Source organism: Capra hircus, chromosome 7 (genome assembly GCF_001704415.2).
Source record: "Capra hircus breed San Clemente chromosome 7, ASM170441v1, whole genome shotgun sequence".
NCBI lineage: Eukaryota > Metazoa > Chordata > Mammalia > Artiodactyla > Bovidae > Capra > Capra hircus.
In genome coordinates, this window is record NC_030814.1 from 70874137 (window position 1) to 70899257 (window position 25121).

Genomic DNA, 25121 nt, shown 5'->3' on the forward strand with positions numbered 1-25121 from the left:
TTTCAGCACCAACCCTTCCTGCCGCCTCTCTAGCATCTGTCACTGTCAGTCTTTTTCTCATTTAACCCCTTCTCTCCCTTACTCTGGGCTTCCTGGGCTTCCCAGGTGGTGCTGATGGTAAAAAAAAAAAAAAAAATCTGCCTGCCAATGCAGAAGATGCAAGAGACAGGCGTTTGATCCCTGGATTGGGAAGAGCCCCTGGAGTTGTTGTTCAGTCACTAAGTTGTATCTGACTCTTTGTGACCCTGTGGACTGCAACATGCCAGGCTCCCCTCTCCTTCACTATCTCCTGGAGTTTGCTCTATTTCATGTCCATTGGGTCGGTGATGCTAATCTAACCATCTCATCCTCTGCCACCCTCTTATCCTTTTGCCTTCAATCCTTCCCAGCATCAGGGTCTTTTCCAATAAGCTGGCTTTTCCAATCAGGCAGCCAAAGTACTGAAGCTTCAGCTTCAGCATCAGTCCTTCTAATGAATACTGGAGTAGGAAATGGCAACCCACTCCAGTACTCTTGCCTGGAAAACTCCATGGACAGAGGACTCTGGCAGGCTACAGTCCATGAAGTTGCAAAGAGTCAGACACCACTTAACGACGGAGCACACAGATCCTTACTCCTACCTTACTCTGACGCCAAACTTTTGGTTCTCCTCTTCTTCTGATCATTCATTTTCAGGCTTTTTTCCTGCCCCGTAAGTGCTCCTTAGGGCTTAAATTTTGACCCTCTTTTCTTACATAAAGCTCACAATGGGAAACGGTCCAGGGATTCTTACAACTGTGAAATATCTTATTTTAACTGGGCTCACTAGTTCTCATATATTATTCTCCTGGAAACCTGGGTTCGATCCCTGGGTCGTGAAGATCCCCTGGAGAAGGAAATAGCAACCCACTCCAGTACTCTTGCCTAGAAAATTTCATGGATGGAGGAGCCTGGTGGGCTACAGTCCATGGGGTCGCAAAGAGTCGGACACGACTGAGCGACTTCACATTGGTACTTTGAATAAAACCCACAGGGGTAAATAATAGGGAAAACTTTGTTAGGGAAACTTTAGCTACCAAATCTGCTCAGGAGGCAGGTAGGGAGTCCCAACAGAAACTTCTCTTTTTGTTGCTGTTTCTCTCAGGAGCACAGGCCTTAAAAAGATAAGCACCTCTGAGCTTGTTTCCTAGGCTATCCTCTTAATTATCGGAATCCATTTTTAGACAGGAAGTTGCAAGCAGGCTCAACTACACTATCCCCAGCACCAGTCTGGACCTGGTTACCGAGCCGATTTGGGGCTTGTCTCTTTCGTGATGATTGTGCCTGAGTTGAGGGATTGAGGGCGGGAGGAGAAGGGGACGACAGAGTATGAGATGGTTGGATTCCATCACTGACTCAATGGATATGAGTTTGAGTAAACTTCGGGAGTTGGTGATGGACAGGGAGGCCTGGCGTGCTGCGGTTCATGGGGTCGCAAAAAGTCGAACACGACTCAGCGACTGAACTGAACTGAGGTCCTCCGGTAGGCGGAAGGCAGGCAGCCAAAGTGCCACGGTGCGGCCCACTTGGGCGGAAGAGCAGGAAACGGAGCCTTCGTTGCCTCTGCTGAGAGGTGCTGCATTCAGAATAACCCCTCCCACAGCTGCAGACAGGCGCCACAAGCTTAGGGCGTTTCCGCCCAGTTTGACCCAGCTGCTCCCAGAACGAAAACAATCTAGGGCGCAGCCTCAACCAAAGCAGGTCTCAGGGCGGGGACTGCTCGGCGGGGAGAACTGCGTGGTGGAGGGCGGGGCCAGCCCTGACGTCACGTGGAACCCGCCCCTTAGGGGTGGGGAGGGAGCGCGGGAGCTCTGTCTCGCAGGCGCGTTCGCCTGGTGTGGGCGGTGCTAGAGGCTGCCGGGGGGTTGTAGGGAGACGGCGCTGCCGCCATTTTGTAGGGTGTTTGTCGCAGCTTTTGGAGAGAGAAGACGGCGGTTTGCCGACAATTCTCGGCCAAAGGGCCTTTTGTTTTTGCGGAGGTAAGGCTTCAGGCACTGTGTTCTGGGCTGGGCGGCTTCCCAGTTTTGTAAGTCTCGAAGCCAGATGTCGGAAAAACGACGGGATTCGGGACCTCGGCGACCGGGGTGCGCTTGGGACACAGCTCTGCTTGTGACATTTAAAACCTAAAGTTGCCCGGGCGTCATATTAGATTTAAAATCTTAGGGTAAAAGGCCTCGGTTCTGCCGCTAGGTTTTTTCAGAGCACCCAGGCCTCTCGCATCATGGCAACTTAGGCCGTGCTTCGTCCCGCCGGTCAGAGTGAGGACCTGTCTTGGAACCCTTCTAGAACCGCCTGGAGCAAGTATACTCCTAGGTCAAACCTTCCCCTGGGTGCCTGGCCTCAGCTGTTGGTAGCATTCGGGGATTTTCCGGGGTCAAATCTCTTCAAGTGCACCAAAGGCCCTGGCCAAGTGCCCTGGCGGATAGGCTGAGGCTGTGGACTGGGTGTCCGAGGAACTGCAAGTCTGCGAGTTCAGGTGGAATTTAGCTCACGCTTATGAGATGTAAATATGGAGAGACTCATCCATTGTGCAAACTTTTTAAAGTGGAGCGTGTCATTATTGCAGCAGATTTGCATTTCTGATGCTTTTGAATCACACTGTCTTCGATTACTTAAGCAACCGTGGTATACTTATCCTGTCCTTTGGAAACAGCACTCCAAACTGACCGGGTCAATCTCCTGATCTCATTTTATAGCTATCTTTGTATGCTTGTGTTCCATACATAGACCTTCAGGCTTTTTGTTATCAGGTACATCCTCTTGGAGCCATCTAATCATAACTTTAACCTTTATAGATATTTTAAAGCCATGTATATGGATATAAAATTGTTGGGTAAAATAGAGTGTTAAAAAGCAGTAGAGAATCAGGTTTCCAAGACGGATATAAGCATATCTGGTGTTTTTTGTATCTGGTGTTTTTATTGGAAGATGTCTGATGATTCTAACATGTAGAATTCTTATTAGTTAGAGGTAATGCAGTAATTCTAGGGGGTTGGGTTTTTGTTTTTGTTTTTTGTTTTGTATGTGAAGGAACTTAATTTGTGTAACCTGGGTCTGGGATTCTTTTCTTGGCCTCCTAAGAAAATAATTCTGAATAGTAGTGAAGGAGGGCTTCCTAACATGAATTAAAATGAAAGTAGTGAACTTGGCTAGAGAAATAAAAAACTTCGGCTCTCCCAAGACTTATTTTAATATTTGCACATTGATAACTGGTTATATAAGAATTAGGTTTTGTTCACAGGTGAGCTAGTTTTGGCTGGCTGACAGCAGAAGGAAAAAACTGAAGCAGACATGTTTTGCAAAAACTATGTATTAGTCATAATAATAAGCATCAAACATCAGATGGGATTTTGCTTGGTATGATTTAAGAATGCTTAACTAAGCAATTTTAAAGTTCCTGTGTGATTAAAATACAGTTGGGGTAATCAAAGGGTCAGAAGAATTCCACTAAAAATACAGTTCTTTTTATGGCTTTTCTGATGGTCTTTTTTGCTCCTTAATTTATAGTGTGATTTATTTCAGTTTCCCATATTCAAATGACCTATGAATAGGTCAAATCCAAATGTTCACTTACCAATTTCCAGTGAGAACCCTAACTAGAGTTTTAGAGCTTTTGTTTAACTTAACCAGTGTCTTGTCTTTCTTTTTTAAAGCAAGCTAAAAGAGAAGCTACATATCAGAAGTATGTGTGATGGGCATAGCATTAGAATCAGTAAGAGAAGTGAGTTAAGAGACCTGAGTATTAGTGGCTTCAGGCTCTGATGGCATTTTAGCTATATTTTCTTAGGAAATACCTCCCAGGAGATGCCTCATTTCAAAATCTTTTTTAAACCATTTGAAATCATTTAAGTTGTGTTACTTGAATTCATTTGCTTGTTACTGAGTCATTTGGTCAAACCGAAGGAGGTTAACTAAGCTGGCTTTGTTCCAGTTTACCTTTTTCAGCTCCTTGCTGGGTTGTGAAACTCAGGGCCTTCAACAGAGTTTGGACAGCTGTTAAAAACGAAGCTGCTTTGTGAAAGAGCTAAGATGTGGAGAGGCATAGGGATGACTTGTTAGAATACAGATCCTAAAAAACCTAATGAAGTTTGTAGGTTGCTGTCTGATTTCGGTGTGACCATATTCGTCCTTATAGGTTCATTTTCTTAGTCATGCCAGATCTACAACAGATACGTTTAATTTTAAGGCTTCAGGATGATTTGAAAATAAACTTGTGGTTAGAAGAAATGAGTTCATAAAATGGCTTTTTATTGCTCTTCAGGTTCTCAGTTGAATACTGTGTTCTATTCACACCCTGAGTTCTATTCAAAGCTGAGAGTCATTCTCAAGATTTAGAGAATGGAACTCTTGAGGGAGCAAAAGGATCTTCATTAGTGGCTCTTACCTTTAAAACAAAGTCATCTCCTGTATTAGTATCCCTAAGTATTTTTCTGACTTCAGTTATTTGTGTTACTATGTTTTGCCAAAGGTGCATGATACTTGGTGATACTTGTTTTAAACTAGCTCACCTTTAAAGTTAACATCAATAACTTAGAGTTTGATAATAGCAGTAATTTAAGAGGTTATTAGTAATTTACCATAGGAAAAAGGTAAGAAAGCTTCCCAGATGGTGCAGTGGTAAAGAATCCACCTGCCAAGATAGGAGACACAAGAGAAAGACTCTAAGCCTGAATCCTGACTCTATTTTTAAAATAGCAGTTAACGAATGTTAGTTGAAGACAAGCACCAAACTGAGAATTTATCCAGAAGAATTGAAAAAGAAAGTATTAAGGTCTCACAGTGTTATCATTTATTACCAGGATCTGTGTGCCACTTAGAATCAATCATCTGACATACCAGTGGGATAGTGCCCCCATGCCTTGAGAAACATTACCTACAAACATCTTAGAACCTCTGCGACGCCATGTCTTAGGTGTTTTTGTATTTAATCGATGTTAATGTAAAGTACCGTATTTACTAAACAAGCCTTCTCTGATTCCACAACTCACTTTTCATTTCCATTAACAGATGCGGCATTCCAAAAGAACTCACTGCCCTGATTGGGATAGCAGAGAAAGCTGGGGACATGAAAGCTACAGTGGAAGTCACAAACGGAAGAGGAGATCCCACAGCAGTACGCAAGAGAACAGATATTGTAAACCACATCACCAGTTTAAAGAATCTGATTGGTAAATTACCCTTGAACTAGTACCATTTTAACACAAATAATTTAAATGATTTGCCATTAGCTTGTATAGCTTTCATCTGTCAAGTTGTTTTTATAAATCCGTCAACAAATACTCATTCAGAAAAGATCTCCTGAGTGCCTGTTATATGCTAGACATTACTGTGAGTAGAACAGAGTTCCTGCCCTCATGAACCCATTTGGGACCTATGGGAGATAGTTGACCCAGTCTTGCTGCCAGTAACGGAGTGGTGTGAAATGAGACACAGAAGTGGTGATAGGACACACACGAGTGAAGTGATTAAAGGACCAGCAAGTGCTTTCAATTTGTATGTGAATACTAGGCAGATGTGTACATTGGGCATTTATTTAGGGCTCCACAAATGAGAGAGAATGAAGGGTGGGGAGAGTTACCCAAATTAGAAAAATAGTGTGCCTGTGAGAATGTTAACATGCTCTGAGGATTAGTTGCTTATGCTGGATTGTAGATAAGACCAGTAAATATATTTGGGAATTTTCGAAGCTTGGCTATTTTAAGAACCATTCCGTTGCGTAGGCAGTAGCCAGTAATTTAGGGAAGGGCCGCGATAAAAATACCAAATGGCATGTGTCCTGTTTTAGTGTATTTTTACCAGTGTAAAATTTGGAGGTAATACATTTATGTAGAATTGGAGGAATTTTGTACAGTTCCTAAATGATTAAACAAAGCCTAGGTGAGTGGTTTCTTTCATTTTGTCCTCCATTAATTTCCCTTTCTCATTTGTTTTTGTTGGTTCTATGTTTTCTCCTTGTTTTGTGCAGATGTTCCATTGGGACTGTTTGCCAGATTGCTTTCTAAATTAGCCAGCTGGGGTTACTTTAAAAAACAGTATGTAATTTTTTTCCTTTTCCATGCTAAAACAGACCTGTTCTGCAGAACAGTGAGCTTATTGGTAATCAATGCAGACTAATCGTTCTTTACATTGTATGAAAAGAGAATCTCTGCCAGGATTTCAATGACCTGAGCTAAATTAATGTACTATAGAGATTATCTGTATCCTATATTAAATACAAAATACTCTGTAAGGCATAACGTCATAATATTAATTATTTATAAGTTTATTCATTATGTAGGTAAAAAAAGAACTGGTATGATTGATGAACAGTTCATTTATGTTATAATTAACTGTATAAACATGATTGTGTAATAACCGCTAGACTAATAGTTTCTTCTTGGCACCAGAGATGTCTAGTGGTAGTTACTCTCCATAATCTGGAGTAGTCTAATAGTCTTTCTAAGATTCAAAACTTTACAAGAGTGTTTTTTAATAAAATTACTGAAAAAAATGAAAAATACAGAAATGTATGAAGGTAATTTTGATAGGATGCTAATCCTCCATTATTTGGATATAAAATTATTTCTGATTATTTTTAAAAATACTTATGTGTACAAATCTTTGCCTCTGGTATTTCTTGGAAATAAATTCTAAGAAGAGACAGGACAGTTTAGAGTGTGAACTCTTAGAAGATTCTTGCTACATATTTATGTATTTTTCCAGAAAGTTTGTACCAAGTTATATTCCCTACAGCTTGCTCCTTCATTCTCTCATCAGTCTTAGTTATTTTGAAATGCCAAGAATAGTGTTTTGTTATAATTTGAATTTTTAAATTTCTGTTGAGTTTGTCCTCTGTCATATATTTACTGACCACTAAACATTATTTTTTTTAATTGTAGTTCATTTTGAACATTATTTTTGTATTAGCCTTTTTCTCTATTAAAGTGTATTTTCCTTACTGATTTATAAGCAGTTTTATTATATATGAGTTATCATACCTTTTTTCACATATATTGTGAAGTGTCTTTATTTTCCTGATTCATAAGTAGCCTGTGAATTGCCCAGTTTCTACAGGCTTGATTGGTTAATTCTGCACAGGAAAACTGATGTAGCTGTGAACACTCATTTTGTATCCTTAAATGTCTTCCTGTAACATAGAGTTGACGTTGTTTAATCGCTAAATCATGTCTGCACTCTTCTGACTGCAGCCCTCCAGGCCCCTCTGTCCATGGTATTTCCCAGGCAGGAATACTGGAGGGGTTGCCATTTCCTTCTCTAGGGGTTCTTCCCAACTGTGTCTCCTGCATTGGCAGAGGGATTCTTTATTGCTAAGCCACCAGGGAAGTCCCTGTAACCTAAGAATATCAAGCCTTACACAAGTGATTCTCAAACTGTAGTGTGAATAGGATCACCTTGGAGGTATGTTTAAAGTGCATATTACCAGATTATTCAGTGAGCCTCACCTGAGGCCAGGGATCTTCATTTTAAATAATTCATTATTTTGATATTGTTAATAAACCATCCTCTGAGAAACGCTGTTTTAAGCTCTTCAGGCTGGCATGCAAGATTCTGGATGATCTGTTCCCAGCTTATTTGCTTATGCATCCCTATTTGAAAATTGCTCTTGCTGAAATTATTTCCTAAGTAATATGTAGACAAACTCATCTCTGAGCCACTGTGGTTACAGTGCTCTATAAATGTCAGATGGTAATATGCCATTTTTATCCCGTCTCGTTTCTTCTACTTTTTACTTTGTCCAAATTCTGATTTCCCTTTAAGATGTAAATCTTCTCTTTTTCATGAGATTTTCCGTGACCGTTTTAAGCATTTTGAGATTTTTTTCCCCCTCTGTGACCCTAAGCACTCATATACAGGCTTTTGGCATTTCCTGCATTGTTGAGTCATTATTTGTTGGCAGAGATTTTTGCCTCATATATATTTTTTATCTCCCACAGGACCTGTGTGGAAATAAAAAGGAATGAGCATAGCCTCATTAGTCTTGGCTATTTTGAAGAACTATAGTGAAATATTCACTGGGTGATTAGTGAATATTTTTAGAAATGAAATCAATCTGTTCATCCTGTTCACTCTGTCCATGTAGCCTTTATAATTCTGTAGACTTTGTTTATGTAATCTCTAAGCTTTGGTTGTTACAGGTTGAAGAAGTCCTCAGCTTTTTATTCTCATGGTATTACTTCACCCTGTCTGTGTTATTCTGAAGATTATGGTTATCAGCATCTCTAATCTCATGCACCAGTCCAGCTAAAGATAATTAGTGTTAGTTTTTTTTCTGATAAATTTTGGCCTTTTATGGGAAGGATGCCTTACAGGATTAAACAGGTGTGCCCTTCAGAGTATAGTAATGTCTAGCTTGATGTAGATACCATGTGGTTCCAAGCAACTGATAGATGACCTAAAGTCTTACCCTAACATCCTGAATTGTTTCTCCAGTTGCTAGAACTTAAGGCTGACACTGGAGAAAGGGGAAAAGGGGTTTCTGCATCTCCCCAGCCTGGATTTGATGCCAGCCCTGTTGAGTAAGAGTGTTAGAGATGCTTCTCCTTTACTTCTGCCTAAACCAGCTCCCCTGTGAAAAAGAATGACAGCATATTCTGGGAAAAAGAAACCTATTGGTGAGGGCAATCTAGTCAACATCTGTCACGCCATTGCTTGTTAGGATTATTTTAGCTGATGTGTCTGACTGGGCAGGTGTCCCCTCTCTCCCTCAGTGCTCCATGTGCATCCCTCTTGAAGCTTCACACTCTGTTGAAGAGGACTCTCATCCCAGGTAGAGAGGGGGATGGGAAACTGGGCCAATTGAATGTGTGTCTTTTTCTTTCCGTCAGATCAAGGCTGCTTAACTGAAATCCATTTACTTCCTGAGGTCCATGGCCTCTGAAATTTCTCGCCAAGTTTGTTTATGCGTTTTGCATTTCTTATGGGACAGGGTCCATATCTTTTATCAGAATTTCAAAGGGATATGTAGATTCAGAAGTTAAGCACTGTGGTACCAGGTGATGCTATTTTCCCTGAATTCTTGTTTATTTCTCACGAAGGAATGACAGGAAATTCGAAATACACAGGGAAGTAGGGGGTTGGGTAATCCTAAGCAAGCAATTACAAGATCTTTTTCCCATTTAAGAGGAATATATTTTAGATATCTTTGGCACATGAAGCAGCCTTCAAAAACTGTGTTGTCTATTTCTTAGAGGATATAGGAAGCTGGGAATAGAGAAGATGGGATAGGTGAGGTGTAAAATTGGTGCACACAATAGGATTTAGAATGTGCTCTTCAACCGTAGCAAATCATTTTCTTTCTAGGGATCTTGATTTAGCCATCTATAAAATGAAAGGGCTGAAATATATTTGATTATAGCTCTGATTCAGCTTTCTTGAGAAAATTCTCTGTGCCAGAGAAATCTAAAATTCACTTACATTAAGAAAGGAATCCTTTTTGGCCTGTCTCGTATTGTGTATAGTTCTGAAAAAAGGAAGAGAGCTTAGTTACAGATGGGTATATCCTAAGACTGATGAATTTCAGAAGAGCGGTTTTGTGAATTCTCTTTGGTCTTAACTTTGACCAGAAGATAAAGGGACTCTTAAGTAAGCACTGAATATGTTGAATGATTTGACTCAAACTTTATTTCTTGATAGTAGTATATGTTAGTAGAAATATATGAACACATTTACTTGTTGGTTAAAGTAAAATTATTTAAGTTTTATGAGTTAAGTATAAATTGATCCATCAGTTTGTACTTTTTTCTTTTATTGAGTTAGCTGTTTAAACCAGCAGTACTTGAGAGAATGTTTTATTTTTAACCATACTATTCTAGAATGAAGAGTGTAATTTTTAATACTTTAATGTGTTTGCAGTCATTATTTAGAAGCAAGGTCCTTGAATGAGAGAGATTATCGGGACCGGAGATACATTGATGAATACAGAAATGACTACTGCGAAAGATATGTTCCTAGACATTATCACAGAGACATTGAAAGCAGTTATCGAATCCACTGCAGTAAATCTTCAGTCCGAAGCAGGAGAAGCAGTCCTAAAAGGAAGCGTAATAGACACTGTTCAAGTCATCAGTCACGTTCGGTATGGTTCATTTTGTTTTTATTTTGGGTGGATACTTACTTGTGTGTAAAAGCTCTTATTGGGCCAATAGTTTGGAAAAGTTTATAATACTGTATGAATATAATTGTGTTTAAATTACTTGAATCCTTAAAGGAAGTATCAAAATTCTTAAAACTAATCTGTATTTATTGCTATTAGTTAGCCCTCATTTACCTGCATTTACTCATTTTCTGTAGACCAGATCATGAGTTTCATCATTTTAATATTTAAAATATTTTTATGCTTTATAACAATCTTGTAAAAGGAAAAGGCACCCATCTTTTCTTTCAAACTTTTTTTCTAAAAGAAACCTATTTCCCAACACTTGGAAACAAATATAGAAAGTTGCACTGGTGGATACTTAATCCTGAATATAATACAGTCCCATAGCACAGTGCATCATTATTGTAGTTAGTTACGTTGGAGTTCTGAAAGTGGGTGCCGAATGGGAAATTAAATGTCCAAAAAGCCTGTTCTTTTTTTAAATTCACATATCTTCACTTGTTTGATAAGTAAACTGAGTTAATTATTTTCCTTCCCAAGTTTTCTTCACTAGAACTAGCATTGATTAGATTGAACATTGGAATTAACTAGCCTTTATTGTCCCCTTATATTTTAATCATGTATGTTTAAAAATATTGCTAAATAATAAATTTGTTGAACTAATAATTGACATTTCAAAACATTTTTCTGACAAACTAGACATCCCAGCTCACAGCATAATGCTATTTTATAACAGATTAATAGATCATGACATTTGCATTCTTTAAATTTCAGACTTCAATTAAGTCAGTATTTTAAAGAGACAATTGTGTTGTTTTTTTTCTATTGCCACTTTAAGTATCTTATCTGAAAATCTGTTCCTTGCCATGTTTTTCTTCTGTAACATAAACTGTGCCCTGTGAATTTCTGGGGACTGAATTTGAAATTGCTCCTGCCAACTGTTCGTGGCCTGGTGCTTATCTGAATGCCTGAATATCTCCCCGCTGAATGAATTGCGTATTCTGCCCTGAATTCACTCTGATATATTGATTGGCTGGACGATCTTGGTGCTGCCCACTTGCCGTTCCAGAAGAGCCACCGAAGGAAAAGATCCAGGAGTATAGAGGATGATGAGGAGGGTCACCTGATCTGTCAAAGTGGAGACGTTCTAAGAGCAAGATGTATAGAATATTTTTCAACACTTTTTAAACTTTGCAGACAGAATAATCTTTTTAAGAATAGTTTGTCAGCGGGGGGCTAAAGAACTCTTCATTGCTTTTTTGTTTTGTTTTTCGTGGGTTTGTTTGTTGTTCTTTTGTATTTCTTCTTTTCTATAGAGTTTAAATATTTCTACTCTAAAGTTCCAAAATAATCAGTGGAATTTGAGATTAGAGCAAGAAAGATAGCTCTGTCTGAATTGTTTTTGTAACAGCTGAAAATAAAATAATTTTGAGTGCTGAAACCTTAGTTATGCTTTGATAGAGATCATTTGAAAATATTCGACACTTAAGCTTTCATTGTTTGAATAACTGATAATTTGTGCTCAGGTACTTATACTTCTTTCTCCCCCCCTCACTTTAGATGAAATCGTGGACACTTTGGGTGAAGGGGCCTTTGGCAAAGTTGTAGAATGTATTGATCATGGCATGTAAGTTTGTTTTTTCTGTTTTGAATATTCTAATATTTTTGGTGGGGAAGGATCCATAATTTGGATGAAATTGAATTTAACTGGTAGCTATGTGTTTCCTGGTAGGTATAAGTATTCAAAATTTCTTTAACTGTATGATTTATTTACCATGAATGTGAATTTTGATCAGGCATGTTGATCATTATCAGATGGAGTCAATTGAAATTAAAGTGAGTGGTCCAGTGAAGAGTTTCTGAGAACGTAGGCCCTTAGCTTTTTAAAAAAGATTTGGAGTGCTTTACCCCACTTCTGAATTGCAGAGACAATAAAGCATGGCTAATCTTGGTTCAAAAACCTTTATTTCCAAAATATATTACTTGCACATTAGGGTCAGCTTCTTAAACTATGAAGAAATTACTTAAAGCCTACAGAATAAAGTTCAGAGTGAGTTATACTAACCTTTTTGTTACTTGATCCACTCTGCTTCATTTTTCCTGTTTTGCCCTAGAATATGTATTCTGTGGTTGCAAGTTTTTTTGTAAGTGAAACTTGTAAAACTGTTGAGTGAAAAGTGCACATTTTTAAATTGACATCTAACTTTGTCTTCATAAAATAGTTGAGGGTATAATTTCCAGCTTATTTTAAGTGTTGATTTTTTTTTTAGTAAACATGTATCCTTATGTTTAGGGGAATGTGAGTACAATAGCTTCATACTTCCTGTCATCCAGGAACAAACTTGTCTTGACTACTTAGAAATGCTTTTTCCTTGAACTTATTTTTACTCCACTTTTCATAAAGAACATTTTCCTAAATGTCTTGTTTTATCACCCTTTTCTCCCTAGCACAAAAATGTGAACATAATGTAACATTTTAAGATATTTTGAAATACTTTGACTTTGTGAAAGTGTTAGTCACTCAGTTGTGTCCGACTGTTTGTGACCCCATGGAGTGTAACCCGCCAGGCTCCTCTGTCCATGGAATTCTCCAGACCAGGAATACTGGAGTAGGTAGCCATTCCCTTCTCCAGAGGATCTTCCCAACACAGGGATCGAACCTGAGTCTCCTGCATTGTAGACCAATTCTTTACCATCTAGCCATCAGGGAAACCCCACTTTGACTTATCAAGGTTGCTAAAATAATCCAAAGAATTCCCATGTATTCTTCACCCAGATTCCACAAATTTAACATTTCATAGTATTTACTCTTTCATTCTCTATATTTGCATATTATATGTATTTTCAAATTTTGTCTACTAATTTGCAGGTTAGATTCAGATTTCACTAGTTGTCCCATTAAAATTTTCTTAAAATATCTTGAGATTCCAAGACTTGAGTATTTGAGACATTCCAATTAATAGTATTCAATTTGATCAAGTACACAAAGATCTGTTACAGATTTTGATACTAGACCTAAAATGGGTTTCACAAGGTGGCTCAGTGGTAAAGAATCTGCCTGCAATACAGGAGACCTGGGTTTGATCCCTGGGAGGAGAAGATCCCCTGGAGGAGGAAATGGCAACCCACTCCAGTATCCTTGCCTGGAATACCCCATGGACAGAGGAGCCTGGCGGGCTACAGTCCATGGGGTTGCAAAGAGTCAGACACAGCTAAGCACTCACCACGCATGGTTACTACAGTAGCATTAGCTAACACTGTTACCCATCTTTCATTTTTACAGCTATTAGCCGTTAGAAGACTTGGCTGTACAATTAAACAGATGAGACAAGAAGTTTTGTCACAGCAGTTTTATAGTAATTCTTTTTTAAATCCATTTATTTTTAATTGAAGGATAATTGCATTACATGTTGTGTCGGTTTCTTCCATACATCAGCATGGATCAGCCATAAGTATACATAATGTCTTCTCCCTCTTGAACTTCCCTCCCCATCCCACCCTTCTAGATTGTCACAGAGACCCCGGTTTGACTTCCCTGAATCCTATAGCTAATTCCTGCTGGCTATCTGTTTTACACATGGTAGTGATTATGTTTCCATGATACATGTAGTAATTCTTTTAAGCCTTGAGATATATACATCATAGATTTTATAATCATCAAAATAATTTTTGAATGACTTACCAGCCTATAACTTCTTTAGGGCCTTCTTAAGCGAATTGGAAAGATTTGCTATCCAGCCACTATAAAAATTTGTTTGCCTCAAAGATTTTTCTTTTTTTTTTTTTTGGACATCCTATAGCAACATACCTTGCCATACTAATCTTCACATCCATGAGGTTTTTTCTAACATGAAAAGGCTATAGTGAAGAAAACAGGTTTGAATGCTGGCTTGTTTTCAAAAAGGTCAGCTTATTAGGAAGGAGGACAAAAGGAAGTTGCAGATTTGGAAACCTTTGTCCTCAAAAGCATTCAGAGATGTATCTTTGGCGGGGCGGGAGGAGGGTGGCCTCACATGGCTTGCAAGATCTCAGTTCATCATCAGTGATCATACCTGAACCCACGGCAGTAAAAGCCTGTGTCTTAACTACTTGACCACCACTTCCCTCTATACTTTGTAGGAAGTATTCCTTGGTGGCTCAGTTGGTAAAGAATCTGCCTGCACTGTAGGAGACCTGGTTCAGTCCCTGGGTCAGGAAGATCCCCTGTAGGAGGGCATGGCAACCCATTCCAGTATTCTTGCCTGGAGAATCCCGTGGTCAGAGGAACTTGATGGGCTATAGTCCATAGGGTCACAAAGAGTTGGACACGACTGAAGCAACCTAGCACACATGCACATGGACGCCCCAGTCTAAAGCACACTGCCCTAGATTGTAGCTATTTCTACCTATTGGCATCCCTGAATGAACTAAACATTTTTTCAGCTTCATGACTTAATGATGGTGTCTCTTTGCTGAAATTTTCTCCCAAATCTGATGAATTGACAGTTGTCTTTCAGGGCTCAGTTGTGTGTCTCCTCTTTTCTGAAGATGTCTAAACTGCCCTAACCCCAATCAATAGGTTCTTTCTTCTGTCTACTCCATGTCAAGCACTTGTAACCTTTATGATAAGTTGTTTGTATCTGTCTTTTCCATTAAACTGAGATACATAGGCCAAGCCTTTTTTAATCACTAATCTGTCACCATCTGTCACAGTCAATCTCTCTTTGTGAATGACCAAATGCTTTCAGCAGTAGTATATTTATTCCTCCTTCTCCAAAAGGGGAAAAAAAATCTCAGTAAATTTAAACTTTTGGAAACAAATATTAGCATTCACAGGTATTAAGAGAATCATCACTCCATGTAAAGTGAATTTTTTTTTAAAATGTTTTAAAAACCATCAATATAGAGCTGCTATAATAATGCCCTGAAAGATTATTTTAGGACGCATGTCTTAACCACCTCCTGTACATTCATCCTTTTCATTTTGTTTCTAAGGGATGGCATACATGTAGCAGTGAAAATTGTAAAAAACGTGGGACGATATCGTGAAGCAGCTCGTTCAGAAATCCAAGTATTAGAGCATTTAAATAGTACTGATCCCAATAGTGTCTTGTAAGTATAAACTTGGAACTGAGATCCATCACGTTATATGAAATAGTCAAAGTTCTAGGAACTGAATCATTTTTATTTTGATCTGTTTTAGCCGCTGTGTCCAGATGCTAGAATGGTTTGATCATCATGGTCATGTTTGTATTGTGTTTGAACTCTTGGGACTTAGTACCTATGATTTCATTAAAGAAAATAGCTTTCTGCCATTTCAAATTGACCACATCAGGCAAATGGCATATCAGATCTGCCAGTCAATAAATTGTAAGTACACTTTGTTAAATTTTTAAATACCAATAAATTAAAGTTTTTATTACATAAGTAACATATCAAAGCATTGTCACTAAAACTGCACATATTACAAGTAAAGATGAAACTGCTTTTGATTCCTACGTCTATCACCAATCCTCCCATCCCCCAATATAGATTAAATTTGTCAGTGAAACTAATGATGTCTTTTTGTTCTTTTGTAGTTTTGCATCATAATAAATTAACCCATACAGATCTGAAGCCTGAAAATATTTTATTTGTGAAGTCTGACTATGTAGTCAAATATAATTCTAAAATGGTAAGTTAAAGACTTGTTTTAATTTGGGTAGTTATCTTTAAAATTAATTTAGCTTGATATGATGCTTGGATGAGAAATTTTACCTCTAAGACTAATTATATCCTGGTGTTTAACCCCAAAAGGGTAATCCTTTGCCTTTCTCATGGGGTTATATTGAAAATCAAAAAGGCAATTCATGGGCAAGCCTTTTGGAATAGTGCTGTAAAGTAGTTTATATATTGATCTTTGTGTTTACTCAACTTTTCTAGAAACGTGATGAACGCACACTGAAAAACACAGATATCAAAGTTGTTGACTTTGGAAGTGCAACATACGATGATGAACATCATAGTACTTTGGTATCTACACGGCATTACAGAGCGCCAGAGGTCATTTTGGGTCAGTAGACACCAGACTTCCTGATACTTTAATTGAAAACGACATTTTTGTTCTGTTCAGCTTCTATTGTGGGGGGCCAGGTAGTGAGTGGATAGTTGTGATTTTCTTAGCAGTGTACAGAAAATGTTTTCTGTTTCCATAAAAGCTGTCTGGTCATTGCTATAATTATTTTTCCTAAGTGGGAATAATATGGTACCATCTGTAAAGATATTCCAAGTGGTCGTTATTTTTGAACAAGTCAGTCCTACGTGATCATAAGAGAACAAGTTCTGTTGGCTTAATTACATCATATTGTGGTTTTTGAAGTGATGGGAACACCTATTTTTGTCTCATCACTGAAGCTTGGTGCTGATGAAAATGCTGAAGATGTAGTGGGCAGACATCTGTATGCAGGGTGGATGATAAGAGGGAGCTTAGGGAAAGAGCATCTTGTGCCTCAAAATTTATAAGTTAATCACCAGGTCATGTTGCTAGAGCTGGGAACTCAAAGATGGCTTTGAGGGGCTTGGAGACAGTGGGGGAAATTCAGATCAGGTGACACTGGGAGATATAATAGTTAAATGAAATAACCATAATACTTGGCTGAATATAAGTTTCGACTGAGGTTGGATAGTAAAAACATTTTCATGGAATCACTTTTTACCTTTTTGTCCAAGAAGACTGGTAGTTCAGAATAGGAGTATGAAATCAAGCTAATGATGTTTATCTAGAGTAGAGGATTGGTAAAAGGGTAAGGAAATTAAGAATATTTTATAGAACTAGCCAGTAGAACTTTCCGATGATAGAAGTGTTATATCTGTACTGTCCAATATGGTAGCCATTAGTAGCCGTAAGTAGACTACTGTGTACTTGCAGTGTGGCCAATTAATTTAAATTTTAGATTTAAATAGTGATGTGTAGTTAGTGACTACTGCATAGGACAGTGCGGGTTTAGAGCTTGTCTTTGAGGTTGATGTTACTAGGATTTCTGCTTAGTGTGATCTGAAAGAATCTGCTTCTGTTGCAGTAGTTTAGAACGTATGTTCATGGTTGAGGACTGAAGGCTGCAATGGAGGTAAGAGAGAAGTGTGTGGAAAGAGACGTGGGTGGAGAGGTATTTTCAGAGCTTAAAAAGAGATAAACTTGCTGGAACTTCCCAGTGGTTAAGTGGTTAAGATTCTGCTCTTCTACTGCAGTGGGTGTAGGAGACTTGAGATCTTGCATGCTGTGCAGTGCAGCCAAAAAATTAAAAGAGATAGCGTGCTGTGTTTTATTAATTTTAAGAAGCAGATTTTCTCCCACATTTTAACATATGGGAGAACACAAAACAATTGGCATTTTTTTCTTTGTTATTGGCATGGAAAACGGCAGTGTATCTTACACTCAGTTAATGGCTTTTTCCTAGGTTGGGTAAGATATAGTGATTCTTGGTATTAATACAGTCCCATGGGTGGCCAGGCTATAAATAGTTGATACAAATCCGAAACTGGGGTTCTTGGTCTTCAGGAGAAAAAAGAAGAGATGAAAAAATTAGAAGCATTCATTATGTGTTTGTGTGAAGTGTTACTCCTGAAGATAAAGGCAGAATTAGATTGAAGAGGAAGTTGTAAGAGGAAGACAGTTGATCTTACATCTTGGGTGTGGGTAATAAACAGTAGTTGGGAAATTCTGGTAAAACTGAATGATGTGAAATTCCAGAGTGTTAGAGCTAACCCATAACAGAATGAGATGATGTACAGTGGTATGCTACAGAACGTTACGGTCATTTGCTAGAAAGCTGGACTGGGAGAAAGGAGTGATTGGAAAAGGAAACTTTCATCTTAGGTCCAAGCTCTTAATCATTTGCAAATTTTTTAGGTGTTACTGTAAGTAGAAACAGACTCCATCTTCCATTTGTTCAAATGATAACGCCCTGTGAGGGTTAACAAAAATGACCAAAGCAGAAGTTCCTTGCATATATCGTTCCTTCCTTTGTCTTTAAATTCAGTGATACTTCTAGAAGAAATTAAAGTGTCTTTTAAAGTAGGTTTTTAGTACATTATTGTTGTATTAAGTACTTAAACTTTGGAAGAGGAAAACATCTGTGGTTTCCTTGTTTCTTTCTAATTAAATATAGACTTAAGGCTAGGTGTCTTTTTCTTTTATGAATAATATTACTATTGATAGTTCTGAAGGAGAAAGTATAATATAGATCATGTATAGACAATCTGAAAGTACATATATAGATACCTCTGTGTGAACTTTTAAATGACTGTTTCTGCTTATGGGTGCTTAGAATATCTGTAATATCTATTATATCTGTATCTATTATAATTCCTACGTAATTTATGTGGTACAGTATTTCTTTTAATGGAAACAAACGCAGATATCAAGCTGATAATTGATAGGGGGTTAGTAATTGCATTCTGAGGATAATTGTTGATCTATATTTGCATTAATAAAATGTAAAGTTTTATAGAACAGCCATGAACTGGATATAACAGAGTTCCTCTTTGCATAAGCAATTTAAAGACTATGAAACATTTGCTAGTCTCTTGTTTTACATAAAAAGCCTGTTCCCCTAGGTTAAAATACTATAATTTGATATAAGGATGTGGAGGACTCAAAGGATACTGAATAATGTTTGCTATAAAACTAAAAACGTAAGCTGTGGATTTACTATCATTCTTCTAAATGGGCTATATAAAGAGAGCACCCACATAGGAAAAAATTTAGTGCATTAACAGTTAAATTGTTGCATAATAAAATGCTTGGTTTTGTTTTTAAATAGCTTTAGGTTGGTCTCAGCCTTGTGATGTTTGGAGCATAGGTTGCATTCTTATTGAATATTACCTTGGTTTCACAGTCTTTCAGGTATGTTATTTACTACATGTTATTTACTAATTCTTTGCTTTATATATGTATGTATGTATTTTTGGCTACACTGGGTCTTCATTGCTATGCACAGGCTTTCTTTGGTTATGGTGAGCAGGGGTTCCTCTAGTTGCACTGCACTATAATGAGCTTTAAATGTTAAAGACCTGTTAAGTTTTGGTTTCTATTTTGAAAAGTTGCCATTGTGTATCAGTATTCTTAAGATTAAAATTTGCATGTGCAAAATAGTCATCCTCTAAAACCATAATGAAATGAAATAACTACTCTCAGTGAATGGTCATAATTCATTCTGCATGTGATTGTAGATTTTAAACACATGGTTCCTATTGAATATGAAAAACATGGTTCATGTGACCGTGATCCATTTTGTGTGTGTGTGACATGCTTTCATAAATTTATGTTAGTGCAACTATGGTCAATTTTCATTCAGTTCTGGTTATGTTGCACTTGAATTCAGAAACAGTACGTTGTATCAAGCATCTGTGACACTTTAGGCACATTTCTAAGCACTACGTGTACAAAAATGAAAAGACAGTATCTCTGACCTCAAAGAAGTCATACACAAGATAGATAATGCGAGAACTGTTGAGTATAATGTGCTATTTGTTAAAATGGAACATTGTAAAAAGTGTGGTGGAAACCCAGAAACAGTGCACAGTTAAGTTTCCTTAGAGAAGGCATCACTGAGGAAAATAGAGTTTAATCCATGCTATGAGAAGGAGTAGGAGTTTGTCATAAGGCTAGTGTGTGTGTGGTGGCCATATCAGGAAGAAGAAATTGTGTTCATAAATGCAGCGGGCATACAGAAAGGTACTCTAGTTGAGGAAGAATGAATAGTGCTATTAAGTGTTTTGGATAAATAGAAAAATAGTGTCAATAGGCAAGTACTGACACTTGTAGTGTACTCATTTGCCATAGAAAGATATTTGTTTTATCCTACAAGTCAGTTCAGCCCCTCAGTCAAGTCCGACTCTGTGACCCCATGGACTGCAGCATGCCAGGCTTCTCTGCCCTCCTGAAGCTTACTCAAATACATGTGTATTGAGTCGGTGATAAAATTCAACCATCTTATCCTCTGTCATCCCCTTCTCCTGCCTCCAGTCTTTCCTAGCATCAGGGTCTTTTCCAGTGAGTCAGTTCGCTGATCCTACAAGTCAGTGGTTTGCAGATACAGACTGGTCTAAAATGAAAATGATTTTGTACAGCTACCATTCTGGCTTTCAAGTAGAAATTATCCCTCCTTGTTTTTTGTTCTTTGGTGGGGGTTGTTTTTGTTTTTGTTTTTTTTTTGGAATTAAAATGTCCCTTTTATGAGATGATAATAGTTATTTTTGAAAAAATAAAAGTCTTTACTTGGCAAAGTAAAAGGACAAAAATGTTATTTAGGTCTCCACATTTTTTCCTTGTAATTTTACTTAATGTCTGAAAGCTCAAACTCTTGAAAGCTTCAAGTGGTATAACCATTGAAGAACTTGAAATAGGGTTGTAATATGATCAAAGTATGTTCTGGGCAGGGTGAGGGCTGTTAGGGAGTTCCTAGCTAATTCTGTCAAGGTTGATTTGAGGTTATGACAGTGCAGGATGAGGAGGAAGCTGCGATGAATTTAAAGTCATTTAGGTGGCGGTTGCAGAATACATGTGTTTACTACTGTGGGGCACTTCATGCTTTTGTCTGATCTGTAGTGAGGTTGTTAAAAGTACTCTAGATAAGTTTGATATCTAGAAAGTAACTGTTGTGCCATTCCTAGGAGGTGGTATCTGATTTTGTGGTAGTAAGCTGTAGGGTCAAGGGAAAAGTTGAGCATAGTGCATGCTTTCTTCATTCTGACACATAAAAAAATTTTTAAATGGTTTTATGGTTATAAATCATGGAATCTTAAGCATGGATTATTAACTTTGGTTTGAGATTCGGTTTATATTTGGGTTCCACCCTCCAAAATGTCTTCAGCTAAGGTGCTTTGTGAAGATACGGAGCTTGTATTATTTATTCCTGTCACGAATTAAGAATATAATTTTGAGAGCAGTGTGCTAGGCACAGTAGTTAATGGGTTTAAAAAGCATTGCTCACAGACTGCTCTCCAGAGCAGAGGTTGGCAGACTGTATCCTGCCTGATGTCTGCTTTAAACAATGAAAAAGAATATGTGATAAAGACCATTTGTGACCAACCAAGCCTAAAATATTTGCTATCTGGTCCTTCATAGAAAAATTGCCAGCCTCTGCTCAAGGAGTGTACGGTTTCAGCTGTCAGTTTAACAGTTTATTCTACTTTAGCCAAAACTCTGTTACTATGTAATGTAAGAATAAAACTTTAACTTGGGTTCACAGCTCGTTTCCTCATTTATGAACTATATAATATTGAGCTAGTATCTTAACCTCTCTGAAAGTCATGTTCCCACATACTTAGCTCTGGGTTGTAAGAATTACTGGGATTGTATTTTTATTATCTAGGATTAGGAAGTGTTACAAGGTTGCTATCCATTCAGTAAATGGAGGTTAGTTAAGCAACTGATAAAGTGAGACAGATTTTTGGTAATCTTCCCCAGGCATCTTAAACACTGCAGTAAATACAAATAAATAAGGAAAAACTGTTCAGTTTTACATTAAACAAATTATTCAAACTTTGTAAATCAACTCTATGGCAATAAAGTACATTTTAAAAACCTGTTCACCATCTGCTATACAGCCCTTACTGATCCAGTTCAGAAAGACTTCAATCTTACTGGGCTTGCATTAGATAATACAGCTCATGCAGTTATAGTCCTCTGAAATGGAGTGTAATATGAATTGTATAATTGTCTAACCTGGTCCTTTTACGGAAGCACTGTTTTGTTTCCCTTTATTGCATGTACAGAAATGGGAAGTGCTAAGTTTCTTTTCCCTACTTTTTTAGACTCATGATAGTAAAGAGCACCTGGCAATGATGGAACGAATATTAGGACCCATACCAACACACATGATTCAGAAAACAAGGTATGTTTTCTAAGATTAAAGCCCTTGGGTACATACAGTGGCCTATATTCACACTACAGAAAATCCATCTTTGTTATTGCTTATTCCAAAAACTTGTAGATTGTGGATTTTTTTCATGAAGTCAAGTTTTTTGAAAAGTAATTCAGTGTTTACTTTGTGATCTAGTAAATAAAATGGTGTTTTTATATTCAGGCTAACCTTTGCATAAATGTTTTCCTAGGTCAATATAAAAATAATACACAGAGTAGTAGAAAGACCTTGATTTTGGAGTCATATCAGTCTTAAGTTTGAATTCCACACTTTTGCTAACTAGCTATATGTCTTTGAACAAGATACTATATAAGAGGTTTTAAAACATAGCTTTACCACAAGTCACCCGTAGAATTGTTAAAGATTTTCAGCCTCATTCCAGATCTAATGACATCAGAATTTACACAAATGGTTATAGGAACCTGTTTTTAAAGCTGGCATTGTTACACATGTGGTATTTGGGAACAACTTAGGTGGGATACTAAAACCTTATAGGGTACAAGATTAAGAAAGATATAATTTAAGATATCTGATAAATAATTATTGTTGAGATTTTTAGAAATTGTGTGCTCATGTATATAGAGAGAGCTGCTTATGGTTCAGGGTTCTGTCTGTTAACCCCTGTTCTCTGGTGAGGGCAGGGTAAGCATGTGAATCTTTTTAAAACTAACCGAGACTTCTCTTTCCTGTAGAAAACGCAAGTATTTTCATCATAATCAGCTAGATTGGGATGAACATAGTTCTGCTGGTAGATATGTTAGGAGACGCTGTAAACCGTTGAAGGTAAGATAAAAAAGATACGTGGTTTTTTTTTTAACTTTTAAACTATTTTTTAATGTCCTTTAACATCATTTTTCTCCTCAGGAATTTATGCTTTGTCATGATGAAGAACATGAGAAACTGTTTGACCTCGTTCGAAGAATGTTAGAATATGATCCAGTGAAAAGAATTACTCTGGATGAAGCATTGCAGCATCCTTTCTTTGACTTATTAAAAAAGAAATGAAATGGAAATCAGTGGTCTTATTATACTTCTCTAGAAGAGAATACTTAAGACTGTGTCAGTCAACTCAACATTCTAATATTTTTGTAAACATTAAATTATTTTGTACATTTAAGTGTAAATACTGTATGTTTTGTATCAATAGCATAATTATCTTATTAAGCAAACATGGTCTTGATAATGAATGAAATATAAAAGCTAAAATTAATTTTCCTTTTTTGAGATTAATTACCATTTTTAAAAACCTTTGGAATATCCTTTGTGTCCAGTGATAATTGTGATTGACCTTGTGTTTTGTACATGAAAGTTGACTCTTTGAAGTGATTTTTTTTTTCTTTTTTTGAGTAAAAGAAAATCTTGACTACTTCACTCTTAAATGACTATACCTCACACTTTTAATTTTTTTTCTGTAGTTGTTGAACAGGTAATAAGTATTCTTAATTCTCAGTAGGCAGATATTAGAAACCAGATCCGATAGGAAATGTTTGCTGTTGAAATTTCATTAAATTTTAAGTACTGTGTTCTGTTTCCTTGGGTGATGTCAGTGGTGGTAAGTAGCATGGAAAGACATCAACTTGTGCATCGTGATAGGTTAAGGAAACCACATACACAGTTCATTTAAGATTAAATGGGAGGTTAGCTTGGAAAGCCCTATTTTCCAGTGGCTATTTATATCACATACATAGAAATAGAAGTTCTTATTACTGAGGTTTTTAATGCCAAATCTTCTGGTGTTGAAATTGCTAGTATCTATTTCCTTATCATATGAGGTATACTTAAACCTTTAAGGTTAAGCTTATATTTATGTTAACCTTTATTGGGGAAAAAAAAAAACATGATTTGAATGGAAAACACCTGGATAAGAAAACTGCAGTTTTCAGACCCTAATTGGCTAACGTGACCTTTTTGTTTGCCTGAAGGTATTTTTCCTTATTATTACTAATTTCACACTAAAAACGGTATGGTAAACATTAGTTTAAAAAAAAAAAGTTGTTGATCAGTCTGCAAGGTAAAAATATTTTTGTTGTAAAATTCATGATCGATTATCCGGATACAGGTTTTTTGTTGAAGGTATCCCCATTTCTGAAGTGCATTACCAAAGACTTGAGTTTTATTGCTTTTGAACATAAAGTTAAGTTTTAGTATGATAAATAGTGAAACCAAGGTGGGTTTCTGTATGGAATCCACTGGCAGCATTTGCACATACAGTAGAGATACATTCCTGAAGTTGGCTAGAAATTTTAAAGAGCTGAAATAAATTTTGGCAAAGCATCACTGCATAAATTATGTTAAGGCCCCTGATGCAGTCCACGTGTAATTGAACTATGTTATATGTAATAAGGTTTTTTAAAGGCGCATATGATGAAAAGGTTTTTGCTGAACACACTTATAGAAATTAAGGAGTCAGCCATCCTTTATTTTCCTCTCCATTTCCATACTGCTAGTGCCACCGACCTACCTAAGCATCCAACCTTTCCCTACAAGTACTTCGAGTTCCCAAATGAATGTTTACATTCTCCCCTATCAAAAACTCAAATTTATTTAGCTGATACCAGGATATAGGAGGGAGGGGGAAGAAAATCACATTATTTCTTACGAATAAGTTAATGATTGCTAATCCCTTTCTGAAAAACGTTTGCATTTTTTACTGAAGGATACTTGCTAGTTTCTAGGCCTAATTCATGCTGCTGCTGCTGCTGAGTCACTTCAGTCGTGTCCGACTCGGTGCAACCCCAGAGACAGCCCACCAGGCTACCCCGTCCCTGGGATTCTCCAGACAAGAACACTGGAGTGGGTTGCCTTTTCCTTCTCCAATGCATGAAAGTGGAAAGTGAAGTCGCTCAGTCATGTCTGACTCAGTGACCCCATGGACTGCAGCCTTCCAGGCTCCTCCATCCATGGGATTTTCCAGGCAAGAACTGGAGTGGGGTGCTGTTGCCTTCTCCGGCCTAATTCATGGAAGTTTAGGAATTAAAATGAAACTTCAGTGAATTAGGTAGAAAAAGTTAAGTGGTGTGAGGATGGTACTCCATCACATGAGTGTCTACTAATTTTTCCTGTCTTCTGGAAACTCGGTTTCCTTTTGTTTTTGTTTTTGTTTTTTTTGGCTTTGCTGAGTC

The 25121-nt window shown here is 37.5% G+C and overlaps 1 protein-coding gene across 4 annotated transcripts; it reads left to right on the forward strand.

Moving 5' to 3' along the window:
• Window positions 1832–23381, forward strand: CLK4 (CDC like kinase 4). Of its 4 annotated transcripts, none has more exons than XM_018050564.1 (14): window positions 1858–1997; window positions 5026–5186; window positions 5984–8785; window positions 9871–10093; window positions 11184–11274; window positions 11675–11741; window positions 15089–15205; window positions 15297–15463; window positions 15673–15767; window positions 16016–16145; window positions 18895–18977; window positions 21890–21969; window positions 22692–22782; window positions 22864–23381. In XM_018050564.1, exons 3-14 carry the CDS (start codon window positions 8733–8735, stop codon window positions 23002–23004), a joined length of 1338 nt encoding a protein of 445 aa, XP_017906053.1. In that variant the 5' UTR covers window positions 1858–1997; window positions 5026–5186; window positions 5984–8732; the 3' UTR covers window positions 23005–23381. The 4 variants fall into 4 exon arrangements, with proteins under 4 accessions (XP_005682840.2, XP_017906053.1, XP_013820873.2 ...); XM_013965419.2 differs by having other exon boundaries at window positions 8727–8785; XM_005682783.2 differs by lacking the exon at window positions 5984–8785 and having other exon boundaries at window positions 1832–1997.